At 41.4% G+C, this 14,205-nt stretch overlaps 1 protein-coding gene across 6 annotated transcripts in view; it reads left to right on the top strand.

Annotated features, from left to right (window-relative positions):
- Nucleotides 1–13,800, top strand: part of cspg5a (chondroitin sulfate proteoglycan 5a) — a 55,903-nt gene extending 42,103 nt beyond the window's left edge. Inside the window, exons 4-7 of one of the 6 annotated variants that reach the window (XM_033981391.2) lie at nucleotides 5,412–5,487; nucleotides 8,902–8,958; nucleotides 9,757–9,858; nucleotides 11,937–12,005. In XM_033981391.2, coding sequence (XP_033837282.1) covers nucleotides 5,412–5,487; nucleotides 8,902–8,958; nucleotides 9,757–9,843 — 220 coding nt within the window. In that variant the 3' untranslated portion in view covers nucleotides 9,844–9,858; nucleotides 11,937–12,005. Of the gene's footprint in view, nucleotides 1–5,411; nucleotides 5,566–8,901; nucleotides 8,959–9,756; nucleotides 9,859–11,936 lie in introns of all 6 variants that reach the window. The other 5 variants (XM_033981387.2, XM_033981388.2, XM_055227565.1 and 2 more) reach the window with 5 other exon arrangements.
- Nucleotides 13,801–14,205: the final 405 nt, after the last annotated feature.

Genomic DNA, 14,205 nt, shown 5'->3' with positions numbered 1-14,205 from the left:
ATGGGAACAGCTTAACCACAGATAAAGCTTTTCCAACAATGGAGTCGTGCTCATTTGTCCGTCCCTGGAGAGCGCTTAAACGGCCCATGTTACACTATTTTGTGATCTATTCTTTAATGTTGTTTCCTCATTAAAAACATACCTGGAGTTGTGTTTTGTTTCATTCACACAAGTTTTTCTCTCAAACTAGAAGCACTCTGTTCCACCTTGTGATGTCATGTGGTGATACAGGAAGTGCTCCACTGTGTTTCTAAACTCCATACACCTGGAACAGAGTGCTTTGAGCTTTACAAATGTAACATTCTATGGATTAAAGCTCACAAGTATCTATTTTGTTCAACATAGGACCTTTAATCAACGAGCACAACTATTTACAAAACTTTAAAGCTGCACCAGGTAACTTTTCTGGCGCATGGTCAGTTTGTTTTCATGGAGATATTATAGCTTTCCGTGAAATGTTGCATCTTACAATTGGGCAGGGTCCCCTCTCCACAGATGTGATCTTCAGCTTGACCTGGTGGCTTCGCCTTCTTGTTTCCATGGAGATAGATACAGTTAATGCCAGACTGTAGAACATTCCTGACCGAGGAGAAATGTCTGATTGGAGATAAGTGGGTGGCTTCACTTTTCTGACATTCAAGATAATGATTATAGAATATCATTTTCAGATGGATAGCTAATAATTGAATGGGATATATTTAGTTTTTTTGAAAATATCTATCATGTCTTATTCTGCTTTCTGATTGGATAATCAAAACACCAAATAAATGTGACATCATGTCCAATGTTTTTGTAATAAAGAATAAATCCACATTAGAATTGTTATCAGTAAAAGCTATATTTGATTTTATTTACCTCATCTTTGAGAACGCAGTTAAGTTTATGAAATTTTAAATCAAAATCTTACTGTACATATAATTCCTTTCATCTCATGGTTTAAAGCGCTTTAACTGACAACAATCACAATCTTTTGGGTTGAATAATGACACAACTTTTTTTTAAAACTGCAGTAGCCTTACCAGTTCAAAAAATCTGCAATCTGGCAGTGTAAGGACTTTAAAGTGTGAGCTGTACACCTGAGCACATTGTGATGCTTCGTGAACAGAACCTTTGTGTCCTGCACAAAGTGAATAGTTGTAGGCTGACTGTATACGGCAGAATGCAGTCCATTTTCACGGTAGACTGAAAAAACGGAGTGTCCTCAGTACACATGAAAGGGTGCAGCTGCGTTGGGGGTTGCATTGCTTCGCCACTGAGCTAGCCGTGTGTTAGCCTCCGTCATCTCCATGGCAACAGAACAGCGGTGGATGAGCAGAGGAGCGGGTTCCATGCAAATGTGATCGAGTTCGACCCATCGTGCCATTCAAACAGAAGAGAGGGGGACGACTAACTAGCATGCAGCTACAATCACAGCCTTTTTTACACTCGTGGTTTCCAAGCTGCCTGTACACCTTTGTCATAAAGTGTGCTTTAAAGTGTCTGCATTACATGGATTTTGTGCTTGGTGCTTTAAAAAGGTTACAGAAAGATCGGAAATTAAAGACACTGCACCTGATTCTTACACAGAACTAGTTCATCTTAAATAGTTTGCAGTAGTCCAAAGGTAATTAACTAATCAACTAGCATGCTAACGGCACATTTCTTGATTCTCAGAAAATGTGACGCTTTAGTGCTTAGTTTGTTTTAGCATCATGTGGCGTCATTTGTTTTGCAGTGGTCAGGAGAGAAAAAGCTTTTAAAGATGCACTATGTAACTTTTCTGCTTGGGGATCTGCCACCTGCTGGTCTCCATGGTGATCTTATTGTTTTTTTCACAGTATGGCGTTGAACTTACGTATTACATTACAGGTGTTTTCCTTCCTCAAAAATACTTAAATGTCAGCGGGGCCACTGGTAGCGTTTGGTGTCGATACTCGCTTATTTCCACGGAGACAGCTATGATTAATGCTGTACTGCGGAGAATTCCAGGTAAAGGAATATCATCTACATGGAGACAAGCAGGTGACAGATCCTCCACCTGAAGAAGTTCCTTAGTGCACCTTTTACAAAAACGTTAAAAAAGCCTCAAATAAAACATGTACTTCTGCATGAGGCAATGACCCGGCAAATCCAACAGGTGCACACTGGGTTTTTGTCGTAACTATTTTTAGCACCGCGATGGAGAAGAGAGCAGGACCGAGCCGGGTATAAAAGTGCTGCAGCAGGGAGACAGAAATGATGTCATGGCGCACGGATCCAGCTGAAAGTAGGGCAGTGAGAGCAGAGGGGGGAGGCGAGGGGCGATGATGAGGGAGGGGGGTGACCTACATACAGCTACAAGGAACCTGCTGCATCTACCATGAGAGAGCGAGGGGTCGATGAGAGAGGACAAAGGAGGAGAGGAAAAAGGATGAGGAGAGGACATGAGGGAGAAGAGAGGAGACAGAGATGAGGAGATTCGGGAGGAGCAAGGGGTTGATGAGAGAGAGGTGAATGACATGACAAAGGAAGAGAGGAAAAAGGATGAGGAGAGGACATGAGCGAGAAGAGAGGAGACAGAGATGAGGAGAGGAGATGAGGAAGAAGAGAGGAGACAAAGATGAGGAGAGGAGATTAGGAAGGAGAGAGGAGATTCAGGAGGAGCAGGGGGTTGATGAGAGAGAGAGGGGGATGACAAGACAAAGGAAGAGAGGAAAAAGGATGAGGAGAGGACATGAGGAAGAAGAGAGGAGACAAAGATGAGGAGAGGAGATGAGGAAGAAGAGAGGGGATTCGGGCCGAGTGAGTGGTCGATGAGAGAGAGGTGAATGACAAGACAAAGGAGGAAAAAGGATGAGGAGAGGACATGAGGAAGAAGCGAGGAGACAAAGATGAGGAAGAAGAGAGGAGACAAAGATGAGGAGAGGAGATGAGGAAGAAGAGAGGAGACAAAGATGCAGAAAGAGAGGAGATTTGGGAGGAGCAAGGGGTCAATGAGAGAGAGGTGAATGACAAGACAAAGGAGGAGAGGAAAACAGATAAGGAAGGAGAGAGGAGACAAAGATGAGGAGAGATGAGGGAGAAGAGAAGAGACAGGGATGAGGAGAGGACATGAAGAAGGAGAGAGGAAAGAAGGATGAGTAGAGGAGAAAAGGAAAGAGAGGGGATTCGGGAGGAGAGAGTGGTTGATGAGAGAGAGGTGAATGACAAGACAAAGGAGAAGACAAAGGAGGGGAGGAAAGAGAGAAAAGAAAAAGGAAATAGAGAGAAGATGAGGATAGAGAGATGAAGAAGTAAAGAGGAGACACAGTAAGAAAGCAGATGAGGAAGAAGACAGGGGAGGAGACAGGAGAAAATGAAGGAGAGAGATAAGAAATGGGATGAAGGAGGAAGAAAGAAGAGAGGAGACAAGGAGGAAGAGAGAGGGGATTAGGGAGAAGAGAGGGGTCAATGAGAGAGAGGTGAATGACAAGACAAAGGAGGAGAGGAAAGAAAAAAGAAACCATGAGAAGAGGACACGAGGAAGAAGAGAGGAGACAAGGATGAGAAGAAGAGCCAAGGAAGAAGAGAAGCCTTGAGGATGAAGAAAGGAGAAGGGATGAAGGAGGAGAGAGGGGGTCAATGAGAAAGAGGTGAATGACAAGACAAAGGAGGGGAGGAAAGAGAGGAAAGAAAAAAGAAAATAGAAGTAGTAAAAATAGAAGTAGCAATTAGGAAGTAGAGAGGAGACAAGGAGGAGAGACAAGGAGGGAGAGAGGACTCAAAGAAGGTGAGAGGGGTTGATGAGAGAACTGGAGAATGACAAGACAAAGGAGGAGAAAAAAGAGAAAGGAGGAAGAGAGGAGACCAAGACAGAGAGTTAAGGAAGGAGATGGAGATTAGGATGAAGAGAAGAGACAAGGAAGTAGAAAGGAGGAAGAAGTCTTAGAAGGAGAAGGAGACAAGGAAGGAGAGAGGGGATGAGGGAGGAGAGAGGAAAGAAGGAAAGAGAGAGGACAGACCACTCAGAAGGAGATAAGGAGATGAGAAAGGAGCGAGGAGACATGGAAAGAGAGAGTGGATGAGGGAGGAGAGAGGAGACAAAGACGAGGAAAGGAGATGAGGAAAAAGAGAGGAGAGGAGAGAGGAGATGAGGAAAAAGACAGGCTGTGAGGAGGAAAAAAGGAGAGAGGATGAAGGAGGACAGGAGACAAGAATAAGAGAAGAGACAAGGAGAAAGAAAGAAAAGGAGGAAGGAGAGCGAGAGACAAGATAGTAGAGAAAAGAGAGAAGACAAGGAAGGAGAGACGAAAAGAGGAAGGAGAAAGGAAACGATACAAGGAACGAGAGAGACGATAAGGGAGTGGAGAGGACTCAAGGTGGGAGAAAGGAAACATGGAAGGAGAGAGGAGACAAGAATGAGCAGAGACGAGGAAGGAGAGAGGAGATAATGAAGGAAACGGAGAAAGACAAAAGAGATAGGAGACAAGACGGAAGGAGAGGAGACGAGGAAGCAGAGGAGACAGGGACAGAGATGAGGAAGGAGAGAGGAGAATGAGAGGCGGACATGTCGCGTCGGCTGTCGAAACTCCCACTCTCCCATCTGCTCTGTGATTACAGCCATCGCACCAGAAAAGAGCTAAAAAGCGCCAAGAAAAGAAAGATGGAGACTTGGAGGAGTGTGTGTAAAACCAAGCAGAATTAAAAAATGATATCACTTTTTTTTTAACCCTGACTGCCTTGAATCATTCCCAAACTTGTTTAATCCTGAAAGTGAATGAAGAAAACCATAGTCAAAGCCATTAAAACATTACATTAAACATTACAGCATCACTTATATAAAACATCTGGCATATTTTTGCTCAAATACATGGTAAAAAAAACATGGATGAGAGACACAAGTTCTGCAGATTTGACAGATTTTTTTTGGAGCTGGGAAAAGACTGACAGTTAGCGTTGGGCTAATTATGACTTCTGACAAACACGCTCCTTCCACAAGAAAGAAGCACAATTTCAAAGGCGGTTCAGAGCAGCAAAGAATTAACTTAAATGGAGCTAGCTTTCAATTAGTCACTTTTACCCTTTTTGTTCCTGAAAATGTGTTTAAATCTATGTTCTATTGGATCTTAAAACTTTTTGGCAATGTTTGCTAATGTGTGCATTGTGTCAGAACGGATATTACTGAATATTTTGCTGTAAACAAACATGCAGAACATCCCCAGCGTGATGTCACTGCAAAATATCAATTATCTGTTTATTTTTTTATTTTTTTTTATTGCATTACATTAAAAAGTCACATTAAAAACCATACACTGGTTTTGATTTTATGCTAACATCCTGCTCTTTGTCTCTCCTCTCTCTACCCCCACTTCTTTCGTCGCCTCCTTTGACAATCCGTTCCCAAAATGTATCCCTCTTTCCTCTCCTTCTCCTTCTCCTTCCCCCCCTCCCCCTCCTTCTCTCTCTCTCCGCAGTAAGTACAGGCCTTCATCGGAGCAGCACAATGACAATTTCTCCCTGTCCACCATCGCTGAGGGCTCCCACCCAAATGTAAGGAAACTGTGCGACACCCCTCCTAACGTCCCCCATGCCCGTGCATTGGCTTACTATGATAACATTATCTGTCAGGTAACGTGGTTCTTGCCTCTCTCTTCACCCCTTCCCTGCATCTCCCCGACCCTACCTGCGACCCTCTGGCTGACCTTTGACCCCTAATGCATGGGCATGAGTATTCTGGTTTGACATGAGGTGGGAATGCCACGATTTGGGGGGAATTGAGTTTAGAATTTGTATAAAGCAGCTTATACTGATTTGAGTTTTGAATTTGATCTGTAATAACTGAGCTGGAAGTATAATGAATATGTTATGCTAGTTTATGATGCCAACAGTCTTTAAAGAATTGACCCTTAATCAGATGTAACTGAAATTATACATAAAATAAATAAAAATAATATCAAAATACAGTTTAAGTGAAAACATAAAGAAAACCATTCAGAAGAAACAATTTATAACAATCAGCATTTCTAATACTGCTGACCAAATATTCTTCAACATGTCATCTATAATGACTATATTAAGGTTACATAGTGCACCTTTAAAAAAAAAAAAAAAAAAAAAAAAAAAAAACCCGGAAATTGCTAAAGCCTACCGTTGCCTAGTTAGCTTAGTTTGACGACTTCCCCCAAATAATGTAATAATCACACTGTAGCCCTGTACTTGTTCTTATGGCCTCACTGCCAGTTCCCGTGGCAACCCTCAAGACTCCAGTCGTTACAGTTTTATTGTGGTTATTGATTTTGTTTCCCACTTTATTGCTTATTGATTTAATCTTGAGGCAAACACTATACGTCACACTACAGTTAACCCACAGGACTCCAGATCTTTTACTTTTACTGAGCATTATAAATCAAATAAGTAACATTGATGGCTCTCGAAGGTCTGCCCTAAATAGAATAGATCCAATTTAAATAAAAAAATACTTCATTGTGCATTCCCACCTCATGTACTCTGTGGAGCTAACATGCTCCAAAACGGACATGCTAGCTAGCTGGTGCTGCGCTGCTTTGCTAACTGTGTGCCAATGTAACTTAATGTATGCTTACTTTGTTTATCCTGAACTGGGTGATTTGGGATTTGTATTTTTTTTGGGGGGGAGGGAGGATTTAATTAATTAACCAACCAGGTAAGATCTAACATGTGAATATCTGTGCTTTGGGAATATGTCAGGATAAACTTGAATATGCCTAAGGTTAAGAGCGTAACTAACAAAAGCATGGTCAGCTGTTAGCATCAACATGTTAGCAGCATGGTTAGTAGATTTATTTTGTTTTAGTTTTTTCATTTCATTTGAAAGATGTGGTACCACCCTCTAACAACTCCATCAGTAGTTTCCCAAGTTGCTCTACTGGCCCAGTCATGTCTCCTTTTTAATAATTCATAATCATTCATTCATGATTAAATATGTCCTCCCTCTTTTAACCAAAATAAATATTACCCTAATCTTGACATAAGACTAAATATCTTCAAAGTAGCCCACATCCTTTCCCTAAAATGCAACTTTTCACCGGCATTCAACAAGACCCTCTGATAAAAGTCGTTGGAAATGCTTGACACCAATGATGCAGAACATTTTTGTGTGGCTTAAAACAAAAGACTGAAAATCTAGCAAATGTTTTAGCAGGCTTGCCAGGTTTCAATCGATAAACTAGCCCGACTCTATCTAGAAACGTTTCCAAATCCCATGGCACATACCACAGCGAGAACAAAATTGTAAATGGATTTACTAGGTTTTGTTGTAGAAAAAAAGCTTTTATTATGTCTGTTGGGTGTGTTTTTTATACTGCAAATGGCAAATAAACTGAAACATTTTGTAAGCACAGAACTTAATAGATTTAGTGTATCTGCTGTTACACATTTTAAGTCATAAGCCAACACTAGCTTGTTGTTATTCTAATCAGAAAGTGTCCTTCAAGCATTTCAACTGGTGCCACTCATTCTTGTATTTTATTTATACCCTCAACACCTATTTTAACCAGTTAATTTTAGCTTGTCACTGCCTATTAAAATACCTTTTTTTCTATTAATGGGTTTCTGAAGCATTTCCAATGACTTTTTCTATTTTAGCTTCATGAAAATACCTTCTTACCATTACTCAAACGCTCCTAATTTATACTCAAAGACAACCATATAGCTTCATGTTTCGCCTCTTTTCTTGACGATAACAATAAAACCCTCTAATGAAACAAATCCCCTGTACACTAACAGTCCGCTGATGGCAGGGCTCACATTTTAAACCCAGGGAGTCAGATGCTCTCCTGATGAGGCCGGGCGGGAATATCGTCTAACAGGAAGTCAGGCTCTGAAAGTCTTTATCTGATCTCTGCGTCTGTTCTCCTCTCTTTCGCTCTAATGAACCTCGACAGCAAAAAGAGTGGAGTACAAAGTGATGTCATCCACAGATGAAAAGCAATCAACCATGATATTGTTTTTTCCTGAAAGTTTTGCCACAATGCTACATTACAAAATTCCCAATAACTGTAAAAAGTCAGTATGGACTAGAGCTGCTGTGGCCAAACCTTCTTGTCAAAGCTTGATCTCTACAGATCTCAGCTAAGCAGCACTGGGCCTGGGACTGGTTTGTACTTGGATGAGAGACTGCTGGGAATTTCAAGTGCCACAGTGGGCCTCCAGTGGCAAAAACTGGTTGTGTCCTTAGGCAAGACACTTTGCCCACATTGCCCAGTATGAAAGCGGTGTGTGGCTTGTGGCAGTCTGCCCCAGGGCAGCAGTGGCTACAATAGCAGCTTACCGTCATCAAGTGTGGACTGAATAATGCACAAAATTGTGAAGCAACTTTGAAAAAGGTCCCCTTTGGGTGTTGGAGTTCACCTCAGTGAACTCCAACACCTGATGGCTGATCTGTGTGGATATAAGCAAACCCTCACCAGCCCGTTGCCTCTCCCCGTGGGCGACACCAGAGAAGTGGAGAGGCTGTCTTGAGGTGTTGTTCATGGACGTGAGCTCGACTTTGTCCAGTTGATACTTCTCCACCTTCAGCACATGCTCCTTCTCTTTCCCCCCCAGTGAGGTGACGTGTCACATCCCTACAGCTAGACGCTGTGTCAGTGGACTTGGTCGTTAAGAGACCCGTTCTCGACCACCACCTAGACCTGATCTCATGTCTGTTAATCATAGAGTACATTATGGTCTACGTCACTTTGCCTTCAGTCACCTCCATTTCGTGATTTTTAACACTCTGATGCCATAGCATTTTAAGGGTCTCTGAGTCTAATATTTGAGACCATAATTGCCAACATCACATCTACTCCTCTTTGCTGTCTCTGGTTTGTCTCTCTATCCTTCTATCTATCTCTCTATCTCTCTCTGTCTCCTCTGCCGTGTCTTTCTAAGTTTGCCTTGTGTGCTTGTGGGAGTATAACCGTGTCCCCGTCCCCCTCCCCTCAGAAAACCATGAGCAGATACACCTGGGAGTGTAAGACCAAAGAGGAGTCCGACTGCGAGGTAAGGCCCGGCCAAGTGTCCCACCTCTCCTACACTTTGTCCCAGAGTCCTGTGCCCCCCGCCCCTCGCCATTATAACTGTGGCCCTGCTCTGTCAGATCCCCCTCTCTCTCCGGAACCAGTGGAACAGTCCGCATTTTACTGCCCCCGCCCTGACAACCAACCAGACAGACAACAACAGTTCAAACCAATTAAGACTTCAACAAAGGGTGGGCATTGTTGGTTTCAGAAGCGAAATTATCATTCATTTATGCCATAGACCAGTTGCTCTCAAACTTACCTGCTCTCAAAGAACCTCCAGATCTAAACTAGGTCTATAACATGACTATTTCATGGTTAAATTAGGTGTATAAGAGGACTACACTGCGTCTAACCCAAAGGGAACAAGAAATTCGATAGATAGATAGAAAACAAGCCCTATTTTATATAGTTTGTAATGTTTTCTTACATAGAGTAGAAAAGAAATAAATCACATGAATCAATTTGCATATAACTTGTTATACTTATTTCATGAAATGGCAGTTCAAATGAAGTTAGGCCTCATTGTCCGTCTCATTATGGTGACCAGGCTGCAGAAGTACTGAACTGAAACAAATTTTGGACCCAATCTTAAATTGCAAATGAAGGGCCTGTCCCTGTGCCTCCATCTTCACCCTCATCTCCATCAGACCTTGTTTATATCTGTTCCCACTTCCCAAACAACACCTGCTCTACAGTCCTGGTGCTCTGTGCCTCCCTGCCCCCTCACCATGCACAATGATACGAGCTGCAAACCAACAAACCAACACACGTTTTCCAGTTTCACGCTGACGGGAAGACAGAGGGGCCCTATCCCGTAACCATGGAAGTGACATACCCACACGTCCTGCCTGAAGTTACTATCTAGGCCAGCAGCCAGCGGGTAAATGCTCTCTTTTCAAAGTTCTCTCATCTCCAACACAAACTCAGGCTAGTGCTGCTGCCCGGCCCCCTCTGTGATCGACCACTGGACTGTGCTCTGTGCATGTGCATTTAGATTGGCCTGTCCATGCAGACATATGAGGAACATGTTTAGAGGTTAGCGCCAATAGGTCCCAACTGCAAAGAATAGATAAGTCCCCAGTGGGTGACAACATATCTCGTTTGCGGATTTGCATAATACCTGATTCTAAGTCTTCATTGGTAGGGTCCATGAAACAAAATTTGGAGAAGCAATATCCACAAAATGCATGGAAAAAGGAGAATTGTTTTATTTTAGTTTATTTGGGACTACTACATAAATCCAGATTTGTTTAATTAAATATGTGATAGTTTCCTTAAAACATCTAGCCTAAAATATACATAAATGCTAAATGGAAGGTCTTTGTGCTAAAGGAAACATTGCTAAAGGATATCCAAGCCATGTACGTGAAGCCTTGTGCTGAGTAGAACTCTTACTGTTACAAGCTGGGGTAGTAAAAGCTTGCAGACTAGTGAGCCTGGGTGTGCCCTTAAGCAGTAGTGTCGATCAGTCTCGGTGTTAATGGGGAAAAACAGCTGAAATGCACTCTGCAATCAATTCTCCCTGACCTTAATGTGCTCCAACTCAAGTCAACCGAAAGCCCTTAAAACACAATGTCCCTAAGAGACAGTTTGGCTAAGTCTGATGGTGGTACCCACTTCTCACACAAGACCCTGGCGAGTAGTAGGGCTAATATCATGTATTTGATCATGAACAAGAGGAGACGGAGGTGACCTGTGTAAGTGACTTGCATGAAGTGAATGTGCATGCGCTTCTGTGCTGCTCAAGTGTGGGGCAGGGGCTGGGAGGCGTCGCTCTGCAGGTCACCTCCAAGTCCCCTCAACTAAGCATGGGGTTCAAAACATTAGCCATTTGCCCAAAATGCTAATGCTACTACTACGTTTTATTAGCATTGCATTAGCAGCTTGTCTTTAGATATACACAGGTTTGGAGACCAACACTGGGTTACAGCAGCAATAATGTAGCATATGAGAAGTGCAAGTGTTTCTAGATTCGATTCTAGGTACATATTAACAATGAAATACAATAATTGAATATGTTATTGTTGGTGCAACCCAGTGTGTGCATGTGTAAACAACTGTGTAGACAAATACATCTGTAGAATGATGTATTTCAAATATATTACTGGATGAATTAGTATTGCAGTGTAACTTATTGTATCTTATTCAAAAAAACAGGTGTGGAAGTAAGTAAACTGTTAGATATCTTAATTTTAATCTTTAAAATTAGCCATAATTTAGCATAGCAATGTCATATAGTCATTGGTCTATCTCACAAAGTGCAGTTATCACAATAAAAGACCATAAGGCTTCTTGGCCTACTCAAGCTCAAGTAGCAAAAAGAGCTGCGTTTGGCTCCTGATAACTTATAGTATTATTTCAGTGTCTTTTTGTATAATATTCCTGAAGGATATTGATATAAAAAATGTAGCTAAACTTGATGTTTGTCCTCAGTGGGTGCGTCACGTAATTTTTTACGAAAGCGGAATGTTCATTTGTAAACTTCACTATAGCTTAACATCAATTTCATTCTTGCTATGGATTTTAAAAGCTTCATGTCGGTATTGGTAAATGTTGATGATCAGCCACCACAGCAAGGCCTTTATCAGATATCGATAGTGGGTCTCTATCTCCTTCAGACCATCCCTAAAATTAACAGCCAATGATATATCCAGTGCAAACACATTTTCATCCACTTTTTGATCTTCCCCCATTGCCATACAGACTACCAAAATCTGAGAATAAACATTTGAAAATTATGACAACAATATTTGATATCATGATAGGAAGAGATTTAGGCCACTGACTATATAATACTGTAAAAATCAATACTTTCTAAATGTAGATTGTGTCAACCTTAAGAGCTCAGATTAAGACGTCAGATTTGCTATACCTTGACTGACGCAGTAGTAGTTTGAGTAGTAGTTTGCTGATGGCGTTCTAACTGTCGTCTCTGCCCTGGCCCTCTTCTATGGGCAGGATGATCCTCACTCCCAGAACAAGCTGGAGGACCCGGTGAAGGCTCCGCCCAAAGAGGACGAATCCCTGAACATCCACAACTCCCTGACCCCCAAACCCGACCACCACAAAGTCCTGGGCGAGGAGAACTCCGAGGTAAACTCAATGCAGAACAACATGATGTGAACACAGACACACTGACAACAGCAGGGGGCGCCCTCCCAGCTCTGTCTGACCTCTGCGCGCCTGACCGGTCAACCAACCAGCCTGCCAACTACCAGCCCGACAACCCAGTCTGCTACCGTCTCTATACGGCTACACTGCCACCAAGCAGTCCCAGCTGCTGCAAAAAAGTCACCCCACCTCCGCTGCCACCATGGATGTATTATGAGAACTGAAAACAAACTGAAATTGGGTTGATTTGGTATTGCAACATTTTTAAGGGACATCTTCCGAAGCATTCTTAATCTTTGTTTCTACAAAAAAACTTTTATCGATTTTAAAATCTTTGTATTTTTGACCAAATTGGTTTACATGAGTGGTGAGGTGGGTTGATTACCTAATTTTTATCACAGTACACCCATGACTCCCATGGACAGTTGCAGTATAAATTGTGATTTCTTTACAAATTTAGGAACCTGCAATATTCTATTATTGTCAAATATATTATATTATAGCAAGGCTTCTGTAAAAGTTGTAATGATGCGGGGGAATGAGTTATTACCTAGACTCTCAGTGGAAGCTGACAGGAGCTGTTTGGTTTACTGTTCTATTGTGCCAATACTTTACAGTCAACATAGTGCAGCACTGAAGTCATTCAGGGCATCTGACAAGAATAATGACTTGGTTAACTTTAGCTACATGGCTCCTGTCTGCTTCTCTAAACTGGGTACAGCTTAAGAATACATATCTTCAGAAATGTGTCATCTTCTTTCTTAGAACTTTGAGGAATATAACATCCCTATTAAGCCTGTCACAAACACATTTTAAAGTGCGAAATATTGTTCAAGAAAATATAGACTTAGTAGTTAAGACACATCGACAATGAGTCATAAAATAGTTATTTATTCAACAAATAACCCATAATGTGCCCCACTAAATACAATAGTACCCATGATAAACAATGACCATAAAGAAGTATTTAACATCTATCATTAATTGAACACCAATACTCGTTATGGAAACTATCGTGACAGGTCTAAACCCTTCATTAGGTAGATTGGAATTTGAAGACCATACATTTTGTCAATCGTCCGAATAGATCAAGTAAAATTAGTCTAGACGCCAATGTGCTAATGCTAACGTGCTAATTCTCATTGAAAATAACAGGGACTGACACTTCTACGGCTACTATGGTTCTCAAATACATCCAAGGCTGCCACTGCCCCAGCTGAGAGTAACCCCCTTCTTCTTCTTCTCCTGCTGCCCCCGCTCCTTCCCTTATTCATTGTTTACTGTCACTCTACTGCCCCCTACCCCCCGACCTGCACACACGCACATATAGACAAACTGTGGAAAAAAGTGAAAAACATAGCCACGCTTTTAATGTGTACACTCAACACTCAATCCCTGCCTGCATCAGTGTATTTTGTAATAAAAAAATAAATCAACACAGTTTAAAGTTGTCATTGTATAAAAAAAAAAAAAAAAAAAAAAGATGAAACTACTGAGAGTTTTTGATGTTGATGTATGACTAATCCAGTGCGTGTGTATAAATATTGGAAACATTGCTTGGGTTGATTTTAAATGGAACACAGTGTCTTGGTTTTTTGTGATTTCTAATCCTTTGATGTATTTTGATTTTATTTTGTACTTTTTTGAATTTCGAACAGAGAATAAACAAAAGAGATTGAGACCGTTGTTGAAATAAAACCTTTTTAACATGATCAAAATGGCCGCCGTGTGTTCCTCCGCTTGAACTTTGACCCTGGCTGCATGGCTTTGATGGATGTGTAAAGCTGCTTCAAATATGTCTGGTGAAAATGGGCACCCCTGTCTCACATGTACACGTTACACACTTTTCTCTTTTTTTTCTCTAATTTGGTGATTAAAGTGGCTCAAATGATACAAGAAACATTATAGTAAAATGCATCAGTCATGTAATTGCTACTTTGAATACAGTGCTTTACATCAAACGATAAAATTTGCATATTATATTGAATTTAGTGGTACATTTTTGAAACGTTTTGACCAATTAACACAGCAGTTTTCCAACACTGATTCACAAAGTTGTTTTTTTTTTTTTTTTTTTTTTTTAATGCAACTGAAGCTATCCTCACACCATTAACTT

The sequence above is a fragment of the Periophthalmus magnuspinnatus genome, chromosome 16 (assembly GCF_009829125.3).
Source record: "Periophthalmus magnuspinnatus isolate fPerMag1 chromosome 16, fPerMag1.2.pri, whole genome shotgun sequence".
Classification (NCBI taxonomy): Eukaryota; Metazoa; Chordata; class Actinopteri; order Gobiiformes; family Gobiidae; genus Periophthalmus; species Periophthalmus magnuspinnatus.
This window is presented reverse-complemented; position numbering and strand designations above follow the sequence as displayed.